Genomic DNA, 24,047 nt, shown 5'->3' with positions numbered 1-24,047 from the left:
GGGGTCTCCGTCCTTGCCTCGATTTTCGAGAACTAAACAAAATCACGGTTAAAAATACTTACCCACTTCCACTCATCCACAACCTATATAATCAGCTTCTGGGGGCCTGGATGCTCTCTAAATTGATCTTAGAGAGGCTTACAATTTGATACGCATCCGGGACGGTGATGAGTGGAAAACTGCATTTTTAACGTCGGAGGGTCTGTTTGAAAACCTTGTCATGCCACTTGGATTATCCAATGCACCTTCTGTGTTTCAAAATTTTATGAATGATATGTTCTCTGATTGCATTGGAAGATATGTTGTAATTTACCTGGATGATATTCTAATTTTCTCTCCAGACTTGGATTCTCATAAGGAACATGTCCGGGTGGTGTTACAAAGATTAATGGAGAGCTCCTTGTTTGCTAAATTAGAGAAATGTGCTTTTTCTGTTCAGGAAATTTCATTCTTGGGGTTCATCTCGTCAGCAGAAGGATTTAAGATGGACCCTGGGAAGGTACAGGCCATAATTGACTGGGTTCAGCCTCGTGATCTTAAGGCTTTGCAACGTGTTCTGGGATTCGCCAACTATTATGGGAAATTTATCAAGGGTTTTTCTCAGATTGCTAAACCTCTTACTGACCTTACACATAAGGGAGCAAATCTCAAGGTATGGTCGTCGGGTGCTATTAGAAGAGTGTTTCATGTCTGCTCCCATTTTGATCCAACCTGATCTCCAAGAACCATTCATTGTAGAGGTGGATGCTTCGGAGGTCGGAGTTGGGGGGGTTTTGTCGCAGGGGCCCAAAACTCTGACTAACTTGCGTCCATGTGCTTTTTTTGTCTGAAAAATTTTCGCCAGTGGAAAGATATTATGATGTTGGGAATCGTGAAGTACTTGCTGTATAATTAGCCATTGAGGAATGGAGGCATTTTTTGGAGGGAGCGGTTCATCCAATTACTGTTGTCACTGATCACAAGAATCTAGCTTACATTGAATCAGCTAAAAGGTTATTTCCTAGACAGGCCAGATGGTCCTTGTTTTTCTCAAGGTTTAATTTTTCAATTACATTCAGACCGGGGTCTAAGAATGTGAAAGCTGACGCATTATCTCATAGTCTCGATTCAGTTTCTCCAGAACCTCCATCCTCCATTATTCCTCAGGGTATTGTGGTTTCTAAAGTAACCTCACAATTGGTGGAGGAGATCTGTAATGCCTAGTCGTTGGCTCCTCCTGCTACTCCAGTATCTAAATTATTTGTAACTGTATACCTAAGATTGCGTGTGTTACAGGAATTTCCTTATTCCGTCTTGAGTGGTCATCCTAGGGTTCCTGCTACATGGAAAGCCATTGCTAGACTTTTTTGGTGGCCGTCCATGCATAATGATATCAAAGATTTTGTATCTGTTTGTGAAGTTTGCACACGCGCCAAGTGAGTCAAAGTCGGCCGGCTGGGGAACCGGCTCCTTTGCCAATTTCAGAAAGACCATGGACTAATTTGTCCATGAATTTCATCATGGATTTGCCTCTGTCTGGTGGGAGAACTGCTATCTGGGTGGTAGTTGACCAATTCAGCAAACAAGCTCATTTTGTTCCCTTGCCTGGATTACCTAATGCAGAAACACTCTCCACGTTGTTTATTTCTCATATTGTAAGGTTCCATGGAATCCCTCTTAACATTGTGTCGGATAGGGGAGTGCAATTTGTCTCTAAATTCTGGAGAACTTTTTGTAGTAAACTTGGGATTGACTTGTCATTTTCATCTGCTTACCACCCTGAGACCAACGGTCAGACTGAGAGGACAAATCAATCTTTGGAACAAATTTTAAGGTGCTTTATGGCTTTCATTTTTACATCTCGTTGAGTTTGCATTTAACAATCGAGTAAATCAGTCTACTGGAACCTCTCCGTTTTTCTGTAATTATGGTTTTCATCCCTATATTGGTGAATTTTCTAGGATTAGTGCTGAATGTCCTGGGGTGGAAATTGCCATAAAAAGACTTTGATATATCTGGAAGGAGGATCAAAAGAATATTGGGACTGCTCAGATTCACCAAAACCGAAAGCCGATAGACATTCAGCGGGTCCTGTTTTTAAGATCGGGGATAAGGTGTGGTTGTCGTCCAGGAACATTAAACTTAAAATGCCATCGGCAAAGTTGGGTCCAAAGTTTATTGGTCCATATGAGATCCTACAGGTAGTCAATCCATTGGCATTCAGGTTAAACTTCCCCCATCCCTTCACATCCCTAACGTCTTCCAGAAATCCCTATTAAAGGATTTTGTCCCTTCGGTATTGTCTCCCTCATTTGCTTCTCTTCCAGTTTCAGTCAACGGTGGCTTAGAGTATGAGTTTCAGAGGGATGTGGATTCTCGCAGGGTCCGTAATGCCCTTCAATACCTCATCCATTGGAGGGGATACGGACCAGAGGAGAGATCCTGGGTCCCTGCTCGAGATGTGAATGCCGATCGGTTTGTTAGGGCCTTCCATCTAAAGTTTCCTGGGAAGCCTGGGGTCCGGCGGCTCCCCTTAGAAGAGGGGGTACTGTCAAGGGTCCACCCCTCAATGAGTCTGGGATGCAGTTACTGACAGCTCAGCCGTCCAATCTGGTGCGGGGGCGCGCTGGAGCTGTCAGTACTGTGATTGACAGCTCGGCTATCCAATCTGGGATTGGTAGGCGCTAACTATAGCCAGGTGTGCATTATTCCAGTTGAATGCCTGGCTACTTAACTGGGCTGTTTCTCCCAGACTTCTGCCAGACGTACATTCAGCTTGTCGACGGTGGCTTAGAGTATGAGGTGTCTGATGATATCTCACACACCACATGGCAAGATAAGGTAGTAAAATGTTAAAATGACATTTACTGGTGAATGTATCTTTCACTGTTGAAAGCAATGTAAGTGCAAAAACACATTAAAAATGCTACGTGTGAACATAGCCCAAGGAGTGGAGGAGCATTTTTGTTTTTGGTTATTTATTTTGCCTTATATACAAGTCATTACCCTGGAAAGGATGTTTCTTAACATTTTTCCCAGGAAAATCCATTTTGGTTTCGTTTTTGTATGTTTTATTGTGAGTCCGTAAAAGTGGCGTAATACTCTGACAACGTTGTTCACAGCAGTGATCTTGGAGTCAGAAATGCTTCCAGGGGTCTTCCCCATGCTGTTCCCATGTGATTTGAGCACTGTTCCCATCAATTTCCACAATTTTTAGGCCCTCTGCAGACCACCGGAAAAATGCTCGAGTTTCCCATAGACTTCCATTGGGCTCGTTACTCGGGTCGAGCACCCGAGTATTCCAATTTGCTCAACTCGAACAACGAGCATTTTAGTGCCCGCACATCACTAGGCTGTATGTATCCGGAACCGGCTGCACGATCCATAGGTGGCATGTACAGGATCAGGCACCGGCTGCACAGTCTGTGGGTGGCATGTACAGGATCAGGCACTGGCTGTGACTCGCCCAGGGGGAATATAGAGGACTCGGTACCCGGGCCTTTACTTCCTTGGGATGTCAAGGCAGTCGGTTCCCGGGCCCGTCCTCTGGGGTCACTCTTTAAAAGGGGTTTGTTAACAGTTTTGTCTCGTGACGCCACCTGTGGTTCCCGGTAATGAGTACCGGCGCTGCTGCAGACCTCCGGGGGTGATGGGATGGCAGCTGGGATGTTTCTGCTCCCCACAGGCGGAGCGGGCCCCCGGGGCAGGGTTGATGAAAGGGATGCAGGTGAGAGGTGGCCCAGCCGGGCCAGGGGAGAATACCAGACACGCACACAGGGGGTTCGCTTCAGTACCTTTACTGGTGTAGACGGCAGGTACGGTCCAGGGTACTTGATAGGAAGGGTGCACTTCTGGACTCTCCCCAGTGAGCGGGTATAAGGCCTCCTGATCTGTTTCTTCCTCTCTCTAAAGCTTCTGGCCAGCCTGGAACTAGGCTTAGCTTCTGTACTCTTTCACTCTCCTCATCTGCATGCTTGGTGGTAAGAACTTTCTTCTGGCTACCACTATCCCGGGATGCTGGGGCCTTCGTGGTTCCTAGTTCTTTAGATAATTGTAGCTTCAGGTTGACCAGGGGTCTAGAATCCTCCTGGTATACCGGTTGTCCCTACTGGGCGTAGAGGACCCTGTAGGCGCGGACCTGGTGTCCAGCTTGTGTTCTGGGGTGAGCCTAAGATGCTCCTCTGCCACCATAACTCCTCTCACTCTTCTCCTTGCCTCCGGCCCCGCTCTAGGCCCGAAGGCTTCAGCACGTGCTTTAGTCCCTGGCTGGCCCTCAGCACAGCAGCTCACATGCTGCTTCTTCACTGATCTCAGTCCCAGCACACACTGACTGCCTAACTCCACCCTCCAGTATATATATCCCTAACATGCTCCCTCTGGTGGTATGAGGTGGAAGGGTGGAGGTGTCTGTTATGTAATGAGGGCCTCTCGTGGAGAAGTCCGTCCATGCACCCTTTTGGGTCCTGTGGTACCTGTAATAGCAGGGTGCCACAGCTGCACGATCCGTGAGCGGCATGTATCAGGCACTGGCTACACGGTCTGTGCGCTTCATGTGTCAGGCACCGGCTTATTGGTCTGTGGGCTTCATGTGTCAGGCACCGGCTGCACAGTCTGTGGGCTTCATGTGTCAGGCACCGGCTGCACGATCCGGGGGCTGCATGTACAGGATCAGGCACCGTCTGCATGGTCTGTGGGCTTCATGTGTCAGGCGCCAGCTGCACGATCCGGGGGTGGTATGTATCAGGCACTGGCTGCACAATGTGTGGGCAGGATGTATCAGGCACCGGCTGCACGGTCTGTGGGCAGCATGTATCAGGCACCGGCTGTACGATCACAGCTGATATGTCTCACTTTAATGCTGCGACCTTTCAGAGAAAAATTTACTGGGACCGAGCCACACGGGAGACTAGATGGACAGAGGGTCCTCGGTGGCTTCTCTCCGCCCACTGCCCTTTAGTGATAGATGTGTGCATATAAGGATACCTGTCACTCCAATGGAGCAGGTGGAGAGAAGCTGCTGGAGACTAGTGGGATCTTTTAAGGTATGCTTTTACCTGAAATATCATTGCTTTACTAAGCCAGACATACCGGGCTGAGATCATACAGCCAGTGCCTGATACCGTGGATTGGGTAGCATGTGTCAGCTGTAAGGTTTCCTTTAATATAGGCGGAGCGGTGCATGCCATGTGACCACAGAGCAGTACACAGCCTCGTGACTCTACCGTACCGCGATCCTTATTTCTGGCTCTGATGAGTTGTCTCTTCAGTATATAAATGGTGAGATAGAAACATAGAATGTTAAAGTTGGAGGGGACCTCCAGGGTCATTTGGTCCAACCCCCTGCTCATTGCAGGAGTCACTAAATGCAGGATTCATCAGACGATGAAAAGTCACAAACAAACATTCAGAACCAGGGGACACCGGAGGGGGCACATACTTGTTTATATCATGAGGATAATGATTGATTCCATTCTCTTGTTTCGCAGACTCGTTCTCTCCGTGTTCTGATCCCTGGATTCTTATTAGTAACAAGTGTTATCGCTTCTCCGAAAACCAGAAGAGCCAGAAAGAAAGTGAGGACGACTGCGAGAAGCAAAACGCCCAACTGGCAATGGTGAAGGAGGGAATGATACTGGTCAGTGATGGAGAATGAGCCCAGAGCAGTGGACATGGAGGACAATGCACCCAGGGAGAATAGCCGAGGACAGTGTGGGTGGAGGACAGTGAATATGGAGGAGAGTGAGCATGGAGAACATGGGACATAATGGACAGAAAACATGTTGGAGAAATTAGACATGGAGGACACTAGGCATGGAGGACAGTGAACATGGAGGACATTTAGCATAGAACATATTGCAAATGGGGAACAGTGGAAATGGAAGACATTGGGCATAGCGTCCATTAAATATGGAGGACAATGGACATGGGGAACACTGGTTAATATAGTGTAGGGGTTTACTCTCTCTAGTAGCCGCTTGGAACACGAAGCCACAGCATTTTTATATCACACATGGAATAGTGTTTATTTCCACAGGTTGCATAGCACCAAAACAAAACCATAAACACAAAATCCCTAAACTTGTCCAGGCATTAACCAAGCAATATAGACCCTGGCTACTCAGACATGGCTGAGTCTCAATTCAGTCACACAAAACAGCTATTGTCCATAGCAACCAGTGATACTTGCGGTTTGGAGCACACGACCTGTGCAGTCTCCACTCAGAGAGATTCCAGCTTGTCTCTCTCCAGCTCCAACACAATCCACTCTTCTCAGTTTCCCAGTTTTCCTGATGAACTGCTGCTTGACGTGTCTGTCAGTAACTTTTTCCTCTTTCCTCATAAAATAAATAAATGCACGCTAAACTGAGCTGACAGTACATCTGTATGGAGGAATTAGGAGGAATAGCTTTTGGTCATCTGAAATCTCTCCTCATACTCGCATTCTGCTCTGCTAAGAAGTCTCCTCACCTATGGTGACCACCTCTGGGCCTTCTCCTGTGCAGCTCCTCCTCTTTGTCCTCATCTGTGGTGACCACCTCTGGGCCTTCTCCTGTGGTGCTCCTCCTCTTTGTCCTCATCTGTGGTGACCACCTCTGGGCCTTCTCCTGTGCTGCTCCTCCTCTTTGTCCTCATCTGTGGTGACCACCTCTGGGCCTTCTCCTGTGCTGCTCCTCCTCTTTGTCCTCATCTGTGGTGACCACCTCTGGGCCTTCTCCTGTGCTGCTCCTCCTCCTCTTTGTCCTCATCTATTGTGACCACCTCTGGGCCTTATCCTGTGCTGCTGACTCGCCCAGGGGGATATGGGCGACTCGGTACCCGGGCCTTTACCTTCTTGGGATGTCACGGCGGTCGGCTCCCGGGCCTGTACCCTGGGGTCACTCTTAAAAAAGGGGTTGTTGCTTGAAGGGATGAATAATAGTTTTGTCTCGTGATGCCACCTGTGGTTCCTGGTAATGAGTACCACCGCTGCTGCAGACCTCTGGAGCAGATGTTAGGGCAGCTGGGTTGGTGTGGCTCTCCACAGGCAGAGCTCAGCTCCAGGACAGTGTAGGTGCAGATGGTGATGCTGGGCGTTGTAGTGCAGGAGTGATAACGCAGTGGCAATAACTGACAGAGACAGTGGGGTGCAGTCATCCGAGTTTACTCACAGTTGTTAAGTTCCTCAGGTTGCACTGTACAGGTGACAGCCTCCCACGTCGCGCTGCGTTTACCAGGCAGGGGTTCAGCACTCCCTCAAGAATCTCAAGAGCACTTAACGGGACCCCTTTCTGTATGTTCCTTTCTTTGCCGACTTCCCGCGCTGGGTCTCTCCCTCCTGCCCTGCGCCCCGCCACACAAAGTCCCGATCAGGTACCTTGGGATCCCTCTGGGCAACTTGGAGTTCCCGGACCTCACTTGGTGCCCTTTTTGGCGGCTTAGGTGTGGATGTGGCAACTGCACCTTGAAAGTGCAGAAGCCTCCGGTTTTCTAGCTGAGACCTAAAGTAACTCGGCTAGTCCAGGGACCGGTTCCCTTCTTGCGGCCTGATCCCTCTACCACCTGGCAGATTCGGGCGTACGGGTGCCATCCTACACTCATCGTACCCCCTGGGATCCCTTCAGTTCCTGGAGCCTTTCTCCTTCTCCCACTTCGCTCTCTTAATCTTGGGCATGACAGGCCAAGCCTGCCTCCCGAGTGGAGCTCCTGAAGAGCCTCCAATCCTCACGTCCTCTCTCTCCCTCTCCATCCGACTCTCTCTGTCCAACTCCCAAAAAGATGGCTTCCCCATATATATATGTATCTTCTCCAAGTGCTCCCCTGGTCTGCCTCCTCCACCCACACCCACTACTTGGTTCCCCCTCACTTTTGTTCCCCCCCACTCCAGCCAGGGATGGGGCCAGCAGAAAGCAGTGCATAATGCCCTTCCAGCCGGTCTGGAGTAGTGTAGTGTTGAGTGTGGGTGTTAGGGTCCCAGGCAGCACTCCCTCCTTACCTGAGAGAAGGAGATGCCACACCTCTGGGTGACGTGCCGTACCTCTGTGGCAACTGAACCCTCAGGGGCGCCACACTGCTCCTCCACTTTGTCCTCATCTGTGGTGACCACCTCTGAGCCTTCTCCTGTGCTGCTCCTCCTCTTTGTCCTCATCTGTGGTGACCATCTCTGGGCTTTTCCTGTGCTGCTCCTCCTCTTTGTCCTCATCTGAGGTGACTGTAACATGGGTACTTTAGATGCAGTGACACAGAAACACAGAGCAGCCAATACAGGGTTAATAAACAGGGGGGTTTATAAGAACAAGGTCAATCTCCACGCAGGGAGTAACAAGGAAAATATGGGGGGAAAACAAGGGAAATAGCAGGTGAAAGTCTATAACGAACAGTTCACAGTCTGACAAGATGTAGCAGAGCCGAACCGGTTGTAAACGTCAGTTTGTACACTTAGCTGACTCTGCCTCCTCACAAGGCAGTCGCCAGCGGATGCAGGTGATGATTTCTTCAGGCTTCCCCACCCAAACAATGCTCCGTCTTCTGGCGGCAGCGGGCGGTCTCCGGTTTTACCCGCTGAGCCCCTAGTCCATAACACGGCACCTCACGTGCCTCGGCTCCACGGACCCGGAGTCCCTTATCTCTATAGTCGGGCTTGACTCCTCTGGTCCACTGCACCCGACTCCTGCTCCCAGTACTCGAGCCAGGAGCCTGGACCCTCTCACACTGTTCTCCTGCGCAGGACTCAGCTCCGCTTTCCCGTGCCAAACGTCCTCGTCCCTTCCTCTCTCTAGTCACACCAGGAGTCACCCGGTCACCTGACTTCCCAGCTCTGTCTCTGGACACACCCCCAACTTCCCAGTCACATGACGCCTGTGCTCTCAGTCTGTCTCCCCCCTGCAACAGGAGGTACGGCCCCGGCAGTTCCGGATCCCTTGCTCTGAAAGCACTTACACCCCGGTCTTCCCCCTTACACTCCCGCTCTCCTTTAACTCGCCATTCCACGGGTGAGAGTTCCTTCATCAAACGTTCACACTCTTGGACTTCCTGGACGATATGGTGCCATATAAATTGATCTTGTTCGTAACGTTGAAGAGGCACTCCTGCTGTTGTCCGTTCTGACCGGCGTAACTCAGTTTGACCGATGGGGGGTGCAGGGTCACTCAGATTCTCAATCTCTGCCTGCCGGGTGGCTTCAACCGATGTTGTTCCCTCGCCGCCTGCACAGGGGACTGCAGGTAATCGAGTGCTGGGGCTCGGAGGTAGAATCAACAATTATTCTTCGTCCACATCGTGGCTTGGGACAACTGTGACAGGACCTACTCTAGAAGCAGGTGATTCTTCTTCATCCTTGTCATCTTTAGACAGACAGGGCCGCAGCATACTATGATGAACAACTCTGGTAGGGGCTCCTTCAGTCCCCTCGGGTTGAACTGCGTACACAGGTCCTTCAGCGCCAATCCTGTGCTTCACTCGGTGCGGGGTCCATTCCCACCGCTTACTCAATTTGCCCCGGGGCCGCCTGTCCCGAACCAACACCCGCTCCCCGGGCCTCAGAGCTGTCCCTCGAAGAGGCAATGTCTCATGATGTTTGAGTTCCTGAAACTTTTGTTGTACCAACCGTCGCAAGGTCTGCAGTTGATGCCGATGTTCCTGGACCCAGGAAGACATCCCCGTCCGTGGGTAGTCCTCCTCAGGGTCCTGCTCTAACTCGGTGATCTCTCGCCCCTTTCGCCCAAACAGCAAGGTGTAAGGAGTGAACCCCGTTGTACTATTCACTCGGTTGTTGTAGACACACACCAGCTCGGACACAAACTCAGGCCATCGTACCTTCCGATCTTCCTCCAACGTGCGCAGCATTTGGATCAGTGTCCGATTAAAGCGTTCACAGGCCCCATTTCCTTGAGGGTGGTAAGGAGCAGTCTGTGACTTCTCAATCTTGTACAACCGTTGCAGCTCTTCCATCATCCGGCCTTGGAAGCAGGCGCCTTGATCGGAATGGATCCTCTTTGGGCAGCCATACACCCGAATGAATTCTCGGCAGATGGCCTGCGCAGCTGACTCGGCGGTCTGGTCCTTGGTCGGGGTCACTACCGCAAACTTTGTGAAGTGGTCTGTCATTACCAGGCAATGTTCATACCCGAGATGCGCCGGTCCAACAGCCAAATAGTTGATCATCAGCACCTCCAAGGGGGCAGAAGTCACAATGGTTTGTATGGGGACCCACTGCTCCGGGGGCTTAACCAGCTCACAGCTCCGACATCTTCAACAAGTGTCTTCTATTGTTACTCACAGTCGGGGATGATACACCAGCCTCTGCAACCACTGAAATGTCTTCTCTGGTCCGAAGTGAGCCCCTCGTTCATGAGCCTCCTTGGCCACTACTCCGACCAACTTTTCTGGGATCACCACTTGCAAGGTGGTCCCGAACTTTCGCAGTAGCTGCACCCGTTGGTACAGCAGCCCGTCGCGCAAACACAGTCTCTCCCATTGTCCCAGCATTTTCAGTGCTCCCGGGGACAGAGTACTTCTCTCTTCTCGACTGGGGACTTGCCGCAAAGCCACCCATTGACGTAATTGAGCAACTTCTCTGTCAGTCTGTTGAAGTCGGATCCAGTCATCTCTTGGCCGCCCTAGCACTTGTTCTTCCGACGTCTCTCCGATCTGTCCCTACGCCGCGGTCAGCGGTCCCACGAAACTTCGGAAGCTAGGGATCTCATCCTTCTCCAAATCTTCATCGCGGTCATGATCAGGCTGTTCATATGTCACTCTGGAGAGGGCGTCGGCGTGAGTATTCTCTGCCTTAGGCCGGTAGGCAATCTTATACCGGTACCTGGCCATGCGGGCCACCCATCGCTGCTCCAGGGCTCCCAATTTCGCATTCTCCAGGTGGGCCAGCGGGTTGTTATGTGTTCTCACCAGTACTCTGCAAACTTCTCGGTCATTGCCCAAACCAGAGCCAGCAACTCTAATTTGAAAGAGCTATAATTATCTGGGTTCCTCTTGGAGTCATGAAGGGAGCGACTGGCGAACACAATCACGCTCTCTTTCCCATCCTGTACTTGGGATAACACGGCTCCTAGACCATGTAGGCTCCCATCAGTGTGGAGTATGAATGGTTGGGAGAAATCTGCATAGGCAAGTATTGGGGCCTCGGTCAGGGCCATTTTTAGGGCACGAAAAGCCTCTTCCTGACTGCTTCCCCACCGAATCGCCTGATTCTTGGAGCCCGCCGGCACTCCCTTAAGTAGCTCCAGCAATGGGTTGGCTATGCGGGTGAAGTTCTTCACGAATCTTCGGTAGTACCCGGAAAGTCCCAGGAAGGCCCGAACGTCCTTCACGGTCTTCGGGGTAGGCCACTCCTGTACCTTCTCCCGGGTGGGCCTGACTCCTTCACCGGATACAGTATGACCGAGATATTCGATCTGTTTGCGGAACAGGTGGCACTTCTGGGGCTTCACCTTTAGGCCATGACTCTGTAGGCGACTCAGTACTTGCTCCAGTCGCTGGAGGTGTTCCTCGAAGGTGGCGGCATAGACAATTATGTCGTCAAGGTAAATCAGTGTTTCCTCGAAGTTCAAATCGCCCAGGCACCTCTCCATCAGAAGCTGGAACGTCCCGGGGGGTTAGTCAGGCCGAAGGGCATCCGATTGAACTCAAACAGTCCCATGAGTAATATGAACGCCATCTTCACATGGTCATGTTCGGCCACGGGCACCTGCCAGTACCCACTGGCCAGATCCAAGGAGGAGAAGTATCTTGCCTTCCCTAAGGCCGACAGAGACTCTTCGATTCGAGGTAGTTGGTAAGAGTCCCGTACTGTATAGGCATTCAGTCGTCTATAGTCCACACAGAACCGCAGGGTCCCATCTTTCTTCCGGACCAGGACAATCGGGGCTGCCCACGGACTCTGACTCTCCCGTATCACACCATTCTGTAACATATGGGCTAGCATCTCCTTAACCTCTTTATACATCTGGGGAGGTATCTGCCGGTATCTCTCCCACACTGGGGCATCGCTCCCCGTGGGAATCTCGTGGGTAATGGCTTCGGTGCAACCAAAGTCATCCTGATGGCGAGCAAAAACTTCCTGGTACCGCTCCAGTACCTCCTCAACCTGCTGCACCTGTCGAGGTGTAAGTCCCGTCAATTCAGCCTGCATTCATTCTATGATTCTTCGTCCCCCCCCTTCGCACTAGCCCGCTGGGGTTCCGGGGGCACGGTGACCGTCAGAGTCCAGGGGTCTCCTCATACGGTGGACAGCTGTACCACATCAGGTCGCACCAACTTCTCTGGCATTCCCTGAATCTGGGCTATTTCCACCCTGGGAGGGAGTGTGAGATCATCTTCGCCCAGATTAACACACCGCACTATAACATTGCCACCCTGTACGGTGGCCAGTGTCCGAGCCACCAAGAGTCTGGGAGGTACTTTGTCCATCGATGTTGGTTCTATCTGAACTTCGACTCCCTCAAGAGGTGTGCAGGCCCGTGCGGGTAAATTGAGTACAGTTTGTCCCGGCGGTAAGGTGAGCACCGTAGCTGCTGGCACTATTATTTTTCCCAGGACCTTCCCTTCACTCGATGTCTCCTGAGCCTGGGCAGCTCGGATTAGTTGTTGAAAGACCATCCTTTGGGGAGTTCATGGGTCCCACTGGCTAGAGGAATCTCCCTCGGCTCACTAATCAGGATTTGCCCGATCTCTTTCAGCACATTCATTCCGAGGGTCACCGGGGGTCCACTTCCAGTTCCCCCTGCAACTAAGACGACTCCTTTTTTCCCCCACATCTTTTCCACATACTCGGATCTTCATCCACACCACCCCTGCGACTGGGATGGGTAATTGATTAGCTGCCGTGAGTCTAATTACTGGTCCCCATTCAGGCCGCGCTATCTCTGGAAATCGCTGTTGAAAGTAGGCTTCTGTCATCGTAGTCACCGGGGATCCCGAGTCAATCAGGCAGTGAACAGCCCGACCGCTTATTTCAGCCCTGACAGTCGGGCTGGTGGAAACCAGGTCCTTGGGACTTCCTTTTCTTCTTTCCCCTTCCTCAGGCTCCGGGTTGTGTCCCCCAAACACGGAGCCTGCTAGTTTAACGGCTGCCGTGACAGGGGCTGCCCTTGGCTCGCACAGCCCCTGGCGTAATGTCCTGTGCCTCCACACTTCCAGCAGGTCGTGTCTCTGTCTGTGTAGGGCTGCCTCACTTCTCTACGGAACTCTTCTGCAGGGGGGGTCCTGAATTCAATTCTTTCCATAACTGGGGCTATCGATCTGGGTATCTCTGGTGTCGGAACAGGGGTCTTCTTGAGACTGGACCATTCATCCCGCATCTCCTGTATCTCCTTCCGCATCTCTCGAGCCCATTCCGGTTCAGGCGGAGTGGGTACCTCGTTACTCCGGACCATCCCTGCCAGGGCCGTTACCCCCATCTCCTGCTCTCACACACGAGCCTTCGCCCCCACTTCTATAAAAGTCATACGTGGGTTGGCGCGCAGGCGCTCCCGCAAGGCCTGCTTCAGCTGCACATCCCTGAGGCCTGCCACAAACTGGTCCCTCAAGATCACGTGAGGGGGGCCCATTCCCAAATTCCCCATGTCGTCTTTTCTAGTGATATGGGCATGCATCCTCTGTAAGGCATTAACATACTGCGTCACAGTCTTCCCCTCCTGCTGCACTTGGTGAAACAGTCATATCCTCAGCTCTCCTACATTGGTGGGATCCCCATGCATTTCCTCCAGTATCTGCACTACTTTTTCTACAGTATTCCGGTGATGGGGAGGGCGGTACATCACGGAGTACCGGGCCTCGCCGTCCAGGGCCAGTAAGGCTATTTCGGCTTGCACAGCTGGGGTCATCGGATGCATACGTAACATACTCCTAACTCTCTCAATCCAGTCCCACAGCATCATATTGTCCCTGGTGAACTTTGGGAGATTGCTGAGCATGGCCCCCAGCGGCAAGCTAGATTTAGGAGCTCCCAGGATGGGCTGCTCTGCAGTGTCTGTGTCTAATGACTGCATCCTGCCGACTACGCCAAATGTAACACGGGTACTTTTGATGCAGTGACACAGAAACACAGAGCAGCCAATACGGGGTTAATAAACAGGGGGGGTTTATAAGAACAAGGTCAATCTCCAAGCAGGGAGTAACAAGGAAAATATGGGGGGGGAAATAGCAGGTGAAAGTCTATAACGAACAGTTCACAGTCTGACAAGATGTAGCAGAGCCGAACCGGTTGTAAACGTCAGTTTGTACACTTAGCTGACTCTGGCTCCTCACAAGGCAGTCGCCAGCGGATGCAGGTGATGATTTCTTCAGGCTTCCCCACCCAAACAATGCTCCGTCTTCTGGCGGCAGAGTGCGGTCTACGGTTTTACCCGCTGTGCCCCTAGTCCATAACACGGCACCTCAAGTGCCTCGGCTCCACGGACCCTGGGTCCCTTATCTCTATAGTCGGGCTTGACTCCTCTGGTCCACTGCACCCGACTCCTGCTCCCAGTACTCGAGCCAGGAGCCTGGACCCTGTCACACTGTTCTCCTGCGCAGGGCTCAGCTCCGCTTTCCCGCACAAAATGTCCTCGTCCCTTCCTCTCTCTAGTCACACCAGGAGTCACCTGACTTCCCAGCTCTGTCTCTGGACACACCCCCAACTTCCCAGTCACATGACTCCTGTGCTCGCAGTCTGTCTCTCCCCTGCAACAGGAGGTACGGCCCTGGCAGTTCCGGATCCCTTGCCCTGAAAGCACTTACACCCCGGTCTTCCCCCTTACGTGACCACCTCTGAGCCTTCTCCTGTACTGCTCCTCCTCTTTGGACGGCTCTGCCTTGTTCTCGAGCCTTTTCTGTCCTCGTCTTTATACCATAATATTGTATCGAATTGTATCCATCAGTGTATTCTGGGTCTTGTTGTACAGCGCTGGGGACTATGTGGGTGCTATATAAGTATCATTATCACTATATAACACCGGTCTCCTCATTATCGTATTATACAGAAGCTGGTAAAAATCACAAAACAAGAATTCTGGATTGGACTAATGAGTCGTGGCACTGAACACCAAGGAGAATGGACGGGAAAATGGGCAGATGGGAGCATCGAGTAAGTGAAACGTCTGTACAATGTAGAGTCAAGACTCCTCAGTAATGACCTCATAGTCCTAATGATAGCAGCCGCCCTCCACCATGTGTGACTGCTGTATGATACTCCCAGTGGTGTATACTAGTGATGAGTGAACGTGCTTGCCACTATTCGGTACTTGCCCGAGCATCACAGTGCTCGAGATGCTCGGCGAGTAATTTTGAATGTTGGGGCAGGAGCTCGGGTCTCCTCCCTGCATGGTTGGTGCATTTTAGTCAGCCAAGTACCATGCAGGGATTGCCTGCCACTCACTGTAATGCCGGAGCCATGTTGGTTGTGGCATTACAGTGATTGGCTGGCCGCACAGCGTCATCAGGTGTATATCAGACCGGGCGCCGCCATGCTCGTCACAGTCACTCCGGATCAGACAGTGTAGGGAGAGAATTGGCGGTGACTTTAAACAGAGATTCCACACCACTATTATCAATCTACTCTAACAGTCCTTGTAAGGACTAATTCTGATGAATATTAATCCTGCTGATAGCGGTAGTTAGGCAGAGTTTGTGGAGAGCTAGTATAGTACAGAATAGGATCCATTGCACGGTCTTTCTGCTGCTGGAGCTCCCATCCATAGCCCTAGATATCAGGGCTGATAATATTCTTTTTGCTCTTAACCCCATTATGTTCTATGACAGGGATAGCCCGTCATGGCCGGGTGCTAGTTTGCTAGTTATCTCCGTCATGCATTTAAACTGTCACTGCGTGTGACCGTTCCGTGCCGACTGCTGTCACAGATGATCAGTACGATAAGAGGTGCAGGGACCCATAGCGGTGGTCCCTGCACCCAGATCGCTGTGATCGGTCAGTCAATCTGACCACATCATGATTGCCCAGGAGAAGCTGAACTATCAGCACCTCCTGCGCGATCAGTGGCGGAGCTAAGTGCTGCTGGTGGGTGAGCCCCTGCACTAACAGCCAGCAGCGGTGCCAGCGCCGCCCCAGACTGTTAACCCCCTAAATGCTGCGATCGAGTGTGATCACAGCATTCAGGAAGCAGGCAGAGGGACTTGAGCTCTGCCTTCAGGGCCTTCGGGGGCCCGACTGTTGCAATGGTGACCCGGGGTCGTCACCCCCGGGACACCACGCTACAGAAAGCTTCTAAGACCATGCTGCGTGCTGTATTTTGCACAGGTATAATGCACTGTAATCTAGCGCATTGCAATGCATTATACCTGTTGAAAAAGTGAAAAAAGTGAAAGTCCCATAAAGGGACTAAGTAAGAAAGTTTAAAAAAAAAAGGAAAAAATAATTGTAAAAATAAAAAGTATTACACTAATAAATGCACATTTTTATGTAAAAACTAAATATAAACAAAAAAGTACAGATATCTGGTATCACCGAGTCCGGAACGCCCCAATTTATAAAAATGGTATGCTAGTTAACCCCTTCAGTGAGCGGCGTAAAAAAAAAATATCATGGGAAGCTATGCTTTTTCATCATACCGCTGGAAAAAAGTGGAATAAAACGCGATCAAAAAGATCGTCATCTTGTCCAGCAACAATCAAGCCGCCATACAGCTCCATCAGCCGAAAAATGAAAAGGTTACAGTTCTCAGCATACAGTGACGCAAAGATAATAAAAACTTTTATAGAAAAAATAATTATGTAAAAGTGCAAAAACATAAAAAAGTGACATAAATGAGGTATCGCTATAATCGTACTGACCCGAAGAATAACGCTGCCTTATCAGTTTTACCAGACGAGGAACAGCATAAAAAAAACAAAAAAAATTCCTGAATTGCTGTTTTTTGTTCATTCTGACTCCCAAAAATCAGAATAGAATTCGACACTGTGGATCACCAGCTCCTCCTCACTATGCTTCGCTCTATTGGCCTCAAGGACACCGTTCTCTCCTGGTTCTCCTCCTACCTCTCTGACCGCTCCTTCACTGTATGTTTTGCCGGCTCCTCTTCCTCTCCTCCTCCCCTTACTATCGGGGTCCGCAGGGCTCAGTCCTAGGCCCCCTCCTCTTCTCTCTATACACTGCCCCTATTGGACAAACAATCAGCAGATTTGGGTTCCAGTATCATCTCTATGCTGACGACACCCAATTATACACTTCTTCCCCTGACATCACCCCTACCCTAATACAAAATACCAAGGATTGTCTGTCCGCTGAGTCTAACATCATGTCCTCCCTCTATCTTAAACTGAATCTCTCCAAAACTGAACTTCTTGTGTTTCTCCCCTCTACTAACCTAACTCTACCTAACATCGAAATTACCTTGGAGGATTCAACCATAACTCCCAAGCAGCACGCTCGCTGCCCTGGGGGGGCATCTCCAGAATCCGACCTTTTCTCACCTTTGAAACTGCTAAACCTCTGACTGTCTCTTATTCTCTCTCGTCTGGACTACTGCAACTCTCTTCTGATCGGTCTCCCTCTTACCAAACTTTCTCCTCTTCAATCCGTCCTAAATGCGGCAGCCAGGGTCGTATTTCTGTCCAGCCGCTTCACCGACGCCTCCATCTTTTGCCAGTCTTTACACTGGTTGCCGGTCCGCCTCAGGGTCCAATATAAACTCGTTGCTCTCACCCACAAAGCTCTCCACAGTTCTGCACCACCTTATATCTCCTCTCTCATCTCTGTCTACACGTGCGCTCCGTTCCACAAATGACCTAAGACTAACATCCCCCATAATCCGAACCACGCACCTGTCTCCAAGACTTCTCTTGTGCTGTGCCAGTTTTCTGGAATGCTCTACCCCAGACGATCCGACTGATGCCTAGCCCCCAAGTCTTCAAGCGCGCTTTAAAAACCCATCTCTTTAAACAAGCCTACCATCTCAAATACCCAGTAAACAAACTTTCCCCTGTTCCCTCCTAAATATTATTCAGAATCTGCTCCCTACTGTTCATCTGTCTCCACACCCTCCATGCACAAGATAACTGCACTCGATACTTGAGTATTGCACTTATACATACGGGCTGATGACCGGATCATACAGCTTTATATGAAAATCCCTATTTATTATAATTGCCAGACCTGAAATAACAAGCACTTCTCACCTATTGTGTCCCCCCATTTCCATGTAGAATGTAAGCAGCGAGCGGCCGGACCCTCACTTCTAATGTAACTGTTTAAACTGTCTTACCTTGTATTGAATTTATTGCCTGTACATGTCCCCGCTTAATTGTAAAGTGCTGCGGAATATGTTGGCGCTATATAAATAAAAAAATATTAGAAAAATATTATAATAGAAAACAATCAAAAAATGTAATTTGCCCGAAAATGGTACCAATAAAAACATCAACTTGTCCCACAAAAAACAAGCCCTCACATGACTCATGTTGGCCGAAATATGGAAAAATTATAGCTCTCAAAATATGGCGATGAAAAAAAATATGGAGATGCAAAAAAGCGTCTTTTAGTGTGTGACAGCTGCCAAACATAAAAACCAGATATAAATCTTGTATCTCTGTAATCGCACCGACGCGAAGAATAAAGTTGTTTAATCGCTTATACCTCACGAGGAACAGCGTAAAAAAATAAAACTAATTCTTTACATGCTGTTTATTTTTTCATTCTGCCTCCCAAAGATCGCGGTGAGGCCCGGCTCACAGTTATCCTGAGCTCTGCGCTGAGCACTTACGTCGGGATTTCCATGTAAATCTGAGAAATACGTGATTCAGACGGAACCGCCGGCGGAAGATTCCCTGTAATGAGGCAGATGGAGGCACCGTGGACGCCATCTGGCCTGTGATCCGGCCATCTTTTTAGGCGTGCATAAAAGTGCAGTCAGCCACAGTTTTGTGCACCTCTGAAAAGAAGAACAACTATTATGTCATTTGGAGATTTACGTAGATGGAAACCCCTAAGTAAGTGCTCCACGTAGAGCACAGGATAAATGTGATCCCAAATGTTATGTAAAATGTTCCCAATAAAAGCATCACATAAAAAGCCCCCACTCTGATTCATCATCTGTGAATGGAAATATAGGGGGCTTCCAAGTTACTGGTAGTACAAAGGCTCTGGAAAAGCAAAATGGCTCCTCACCCCCCCCAAAAGAAATTCAGCAAATTTTGCGCTCCCAAATCCTAGTTCTCCCTTCCTTTCTGAGCACCACAGTGTATCTAAACCACATTTAGGGTTTACATGTTTGGCAGGGGTAGAATTTCCAAAATGGGATCACTTAAGGGGGATTCTGCTCTTCTAGCACTTGGGGGCTCTGTATATGGAGTCTGCAAACTATTCTAGGAAACTCATGAGTCTCACCGTGTGGCTAAGCAGTACTGTACAGCCACATGTGGGGTATTGCCACGTTCAGAAGAAATTGTGTGACACATTTTGGTGCCATTTTTTTACCAATTTCCCTGTGTCAAAATGTAAAATCTGGGGCAAAAACAACATTTTTGTGGTAAAAATGTAATTATTTTTTTCTTCACTGCCCAATGGTAAAAAAATCTGTGACACACCTGTGGTGTCAATGTGATCACTGCACCCTTAGCTGAATCCATTGAGAGGTGTAGTTTGTAAAGTGGGGTCACTTATGGGGGATTCTGCTGTTCTGGCACCTCAGGGGCTTTACCAATGTGACATGGCACCCTCAAACCATTCCAGCAAAATTTGTGAAATTGTGAAATTTTCAAAATTTTTGCTAAATTTCTCATTTTTTCACAAATAAACGCAAGTCTTATCGAAAAACATTTACCACAATCATGAAGTACAATATGTCTCGAAAAACCATTCTCAGAATCAGGGCGATCCATTGAAGCCTTCCAGAGTAATTACCTCCTAAAATGACAGTGGTCAAAGTTAAAAAATGAGGCCAAGTCATTAACCTACAAAATGGCTCGGTCCTTAAGGGCTTAATCCTGCTAATTTTGGTGAAAAGCAATACAGTCATGGCCAAAAGTATTGAGAATGAGACAAGTAGTAATTTTTCCAAAGTTTACTGCTTCATTTTTTGTAATGGCAATTTGCATATACTCCTGAATGTCAAAGAGTGATCAGCTTAACAGCAATTACTGTACTTGCAAAGTCAATATTTGCCCAGAAATTGAACTTTAACCCCCAAAACACATTTCAACATCATTGCAGTCCTGCCTTAAAAGGAGCAGCTAACATCTTTTTAGTGATTGATCCATTAACACAGGTGTGGGTGTTGATGAGGACAGGGCTGGCGATCAATCAGTCATGATTAAGTAAGAATGACATCACTGGACACTTTAAAAGGAGGCTGGTTCTTGGTATCATTGTTTCTCTTCAGTTAACCATGGTTATCTCTAAAGAAACACGTGCAGCCATCATTGCACTGCACAAAAATGGCCTAACAGGGAAGAGTATCGCAGCTACAAAGATTGCACCTCAGTCAACAATCTATCGCATCATCAAGAACTTCAAGGAGAGAGCTTCCATTGTTGTCAAAAAGGCTCCAGGGCGCCCAAGAAAGACCAGCAAGCACCAGGACCATATCTTAAAACTGTTTCAGCTGCGGGATGGGACTACCAGCAGTGCTGAGCTTGCTCAGGAATGGCAGCAGGCTGGTGTGAGTGCTTCTGCACCCACTGTGAGGCGGAGACTCTTTGAGCAAGGGCTGGTTTCAAGGAGGGCAGCAAAGAAGCCACTTCTCTCCAGAAAAAACATCAGGGACCGACTGATATTCTGCAAAAGGTACATGGAGTGGACTGCTGAGGACTAGGGCAAAGTCATTTTCTCTGATGAATCCCCTTTTCGATTGTTTGGGACATCTGGAAAACAGCTTATTCGGAGAAGAAGAGGTGAGTGCTACCACCAGTCTTGTCTCATGCCAACTGTAAAGCATCCTGAAACCATTCATGTGTGGGGTTGCTTCTCAGCCAAGGGAATCGGCTCACTCACAGTCTTGCCTAAAAACGCAGCCATGAATAAAGAATGGTACCAGAATGTCCTCCAAGAGCAACTTCTCCCAACCGTCCAAGAGCAGTTTGGCGCCCAACAATGCCTTTTCCAGCATGATGGAGCACCTTGCCATGAAGCAAAGGTGATAACTAAATGGCTCATGGAACAAAACATAGAGATTTTGGGTCCATGGCCTGGAAACTCCCCAGATCTTAATCCAATTGAGAACTTGTGGTCAATCATCAAGAGAAGGGTGGACAAACAAAAACCAACAAATTCTGGCAAAATGCAAGCATTGATTATGCAAGAATGGACTGCTATCAGTCAGGATTTGGTCCAAAAGTTGATTGAGAGCATGCCAGGGAGAATTACAGAGGTCTTGAAGAAGAAGGGGCAACACTGCAAATATTCACTTGCTGCATTAACTCATTCTGTCAATATAACCTATTGGTACTCATAATATGATTGCAATTATATTTCTGTATGTGATATAAACATCAGACAAACACTAATAAAAACCACAGGCCAGCAGATCATGGGAAAATATCATTTTGGTGTCATTCTCAAAACTTTTGGCCATGACTGTATAATACACCATTTTTATTGCTGCACTTGCTTGTCAGCAGCATACAGCCAGATTTGGTTGATTTGAATAGCATTGCTGTATTGTGGAAGCAGAGAAACGTATCCATCATCTCAGGTGGTCAAATATTACTGCAGTATTAATCCTGTTTCACAATCTGCAAAAGATTATACTCCATTTAAAGTCTTTTTCGCTGACCACTAGCATCAGTTTACCGGCGCTGCCCAAAAGAATTGTTCATCACACGTGATCAAATACTGCGGTATTAATCCTGATTTTTTTTTCAAGCTGGAAAATATTATAGTTCATTTCTCCCACTCTGGACACACTGATAGCAACACCGCAGAAGAAATGCCAGCACAGGCTTCCAGTATCCGCTGTTTCAGATGCTGCACATCTCGTATCTTGATGCTATGGTGTGGTATATGGGATACAAAGATAGTGGGGCCATTCTTCATCAGTGGAAACCTCAATGCCACTGGATATCTGAAATTGCTCCATGATGATGTGTTGCCCTCTTTATGCACTGAAGATGGCACGTTCCCTGAGTTTTTCCAACAAGATGGTCACCACCACATTATGGGTGTCAGGTCCGAGCATTCCTACATGAACAGTTTCCTGGAAAGTGGATTGGTCGTCGTGGGCCAGGTGAATGGCCACCACTGTCTCTTGATCTGACCCCTTTTATCTTTTATCTTTGGGGTCATCTGAAGGCAATTGTCTATGCTGTGAAGATACGAGATGTGCAGCATCTGAAACAATGGATCATGGAAGCCTGTGCTAGCATTTCTTCTGCGGTGTTGCTATCAGTGTGTCAACAGTAGGAGAAGAGGGTTGCATTGACAATACAACACAATGGGCAGCACTTTGAACACATTTTATAAGTGGTCATAAACTTGTAAAAAACTTTTGAAAGAATAAAGTTATGTTAAAACCAAGCACACCATTGTTTGTCTTATGAAATTCTCAATAAGTTTGATGTGTCACATGACCCTCTTCCCATTGAAAAAAATAAAGTTGGATCCAAAATGGCCGAATTCAAAATGGCCGCCATGGTCACCACCCATCTGGAAAAGTTTTCCCCCTACCATATACTAATGTGCCACAAGCAGGAAGTTGATATCACCAACCATTCCTATTTAATTTAGGTATATCCATGTAAATGGCCCACCCTGTATATGTGTGTGTGTGTGTGTATATACACTGTGTGCAGAATTATTAGGCAAATGCGTATTTTGCTCACATGATACTTTTTATACATGTTGTCCTACTCCAAGCTGCATAGGCTTGAGAGCCAACTACCAATGAAGTAAATCTGGTGATGTGCATCTCTGTAATGAGGAGGGGTGTTGACTAATGACCTCAACACCCTATATAAGGTGTGCTTAATTATTAGGCAACTTCCTTTCCTTTGGCAAAATGGGTCAGAAGAGAGATTTGACGGGCTCTGAAAACTCCAATATTGTGAGATGTCTTGCAGAGGGAGGCAGCAGTCTTGAAATTTCCAAACTTTTGAAGCGTCATCACCGAACAATCAAGCGTTTCATGGCAAATAGCCAATAGGGTCGCAAGAAGCGTGTTGGCCAAAAAAGGCGCAAAATAACTGCCCATGAATTGAGGAAAATCAAGCGTGAAGCTGCCAAGATGCCATTCGCCACCAGTTTTACCATATTTCAGAGCTGCAACGTTACTGGAGTATCAAAAAGCACAAGGTGTGCGATACTCAGGGACACGGCCAAGGTAAGGAAGGCTGAAAAACCACCACCTAAGAACAAGAAACATAAGATAAAACACCAAGAATGGACCAAGAAATATCTTAAGACTGATTTTTCAAAGGTTTCATGGACTGATGAAATGAGAGTGACTCTTCATGGGCCAGATGAATGGGCCAGAGGCTGGATCAGTAAAGGGCAGAGAGCTCCACTCCGACTCAGGCGCCAGCAAGGTGGAGGTGAGGTACTGGTATGGGCTGGTATCATCAAAGATGAACTTGTGGGACCTTTTCGGGTTGAGGATGGAGTGAAGCAAAACTCCCAGACCTACTGCCAGTTTCTGGAAGACAACTTCTTCAAGCAGTGGTACAGGAAGAAGTTGGTATCGTTCAAGAAAAACATGATTTTCATGCAGGAGACAATGCTCCATCACATGCATCCAACTACTCCACAGCGTGGCTGGCCAGTAAAGGTCTAAAAGAAGAAAAATAATGACATGGCCCCCTTGGTCACCTGATCTGAACCCCATAGAGAACCTATGGTCCATCATAAAATGTGAGATCTACAGAGAGGGAAAACAGTACACCTCTGGGAGCAGTGTCTGGGAGGCTGTGGTGAGATCTACAGAGAGGGAAAACAGTACACATCTGGGAGCAGTGTCTGGGAGGCTGTGGTGGCTGCTGCACGCAATGTTGATCGAAAACAGATAAAGCAACTGACAGAATCTATGGATGGAGGCTGTTGAGTGTCATCATAAAGAAAGGTGGCTATACTGATCACTAATTTTTTTGGTTTTTGTTTTTGCATGTCAGAAATGTTTATTTCTAAATTTTGTGCACTGATATTGGTTTACCTG

At 48.6% G+C, this 24,047-nt stretch overlaps 1 protein-coding gene across 6 annotated transcripts in view; it reads left to right on the top strand.

Moving 5' to 3' along the window:
- The window catches only part of LOC141169838 (killer cell lectin-like receptor subfamily G member 1), a 240,318-nt gene that overhangs the window by 207,959 nt on the left and 8,312 nt on the right, over positions 1-24,047 (top strand). For 4 of the 6 annotated variants that reach the window (XM_073655124.1, XM_073655127.1, XM_073655126.1 and 1 more), the window contains 2 exons: positions 5,466-5,614; positions 14,934-15,037. In XM_073655124.1, coding sequence (XP_073511225.1) covers positions 5,466-5,614; positions 14,934-15,037 — 253 coding nt within the window. The remainder of the gene's footprint in view (positions 1-5,465; positions 5,615-14,933; positions 15,038-24,047) is intronic. The other 2 variants (XM_073655125.1, XM_073655129.1) reach the window with 2 other exon arrangements.

Source organism: Phyllobates terribilis, unplaced genomic scaffold (assembly GCF_046119375.1).
Source record: "Phyllobates terribilis strain yellow unplaced genomic scaffold, ASM4611937v1 Scaffold_1__5_contigs__length_1240528914, whole genome shotgun sequence".
Taxonomy (NCBI): Eukaryota; Metazoa; Chordata; class Amphibia; order Anura; family Dendrobatidae; genus Phyllobates; species Phyllobates terribilis.
Note: the sequence above shows the minus strand (reverse complement) of the source record. Positions and strands in the feature narration are given on the sequence as shown.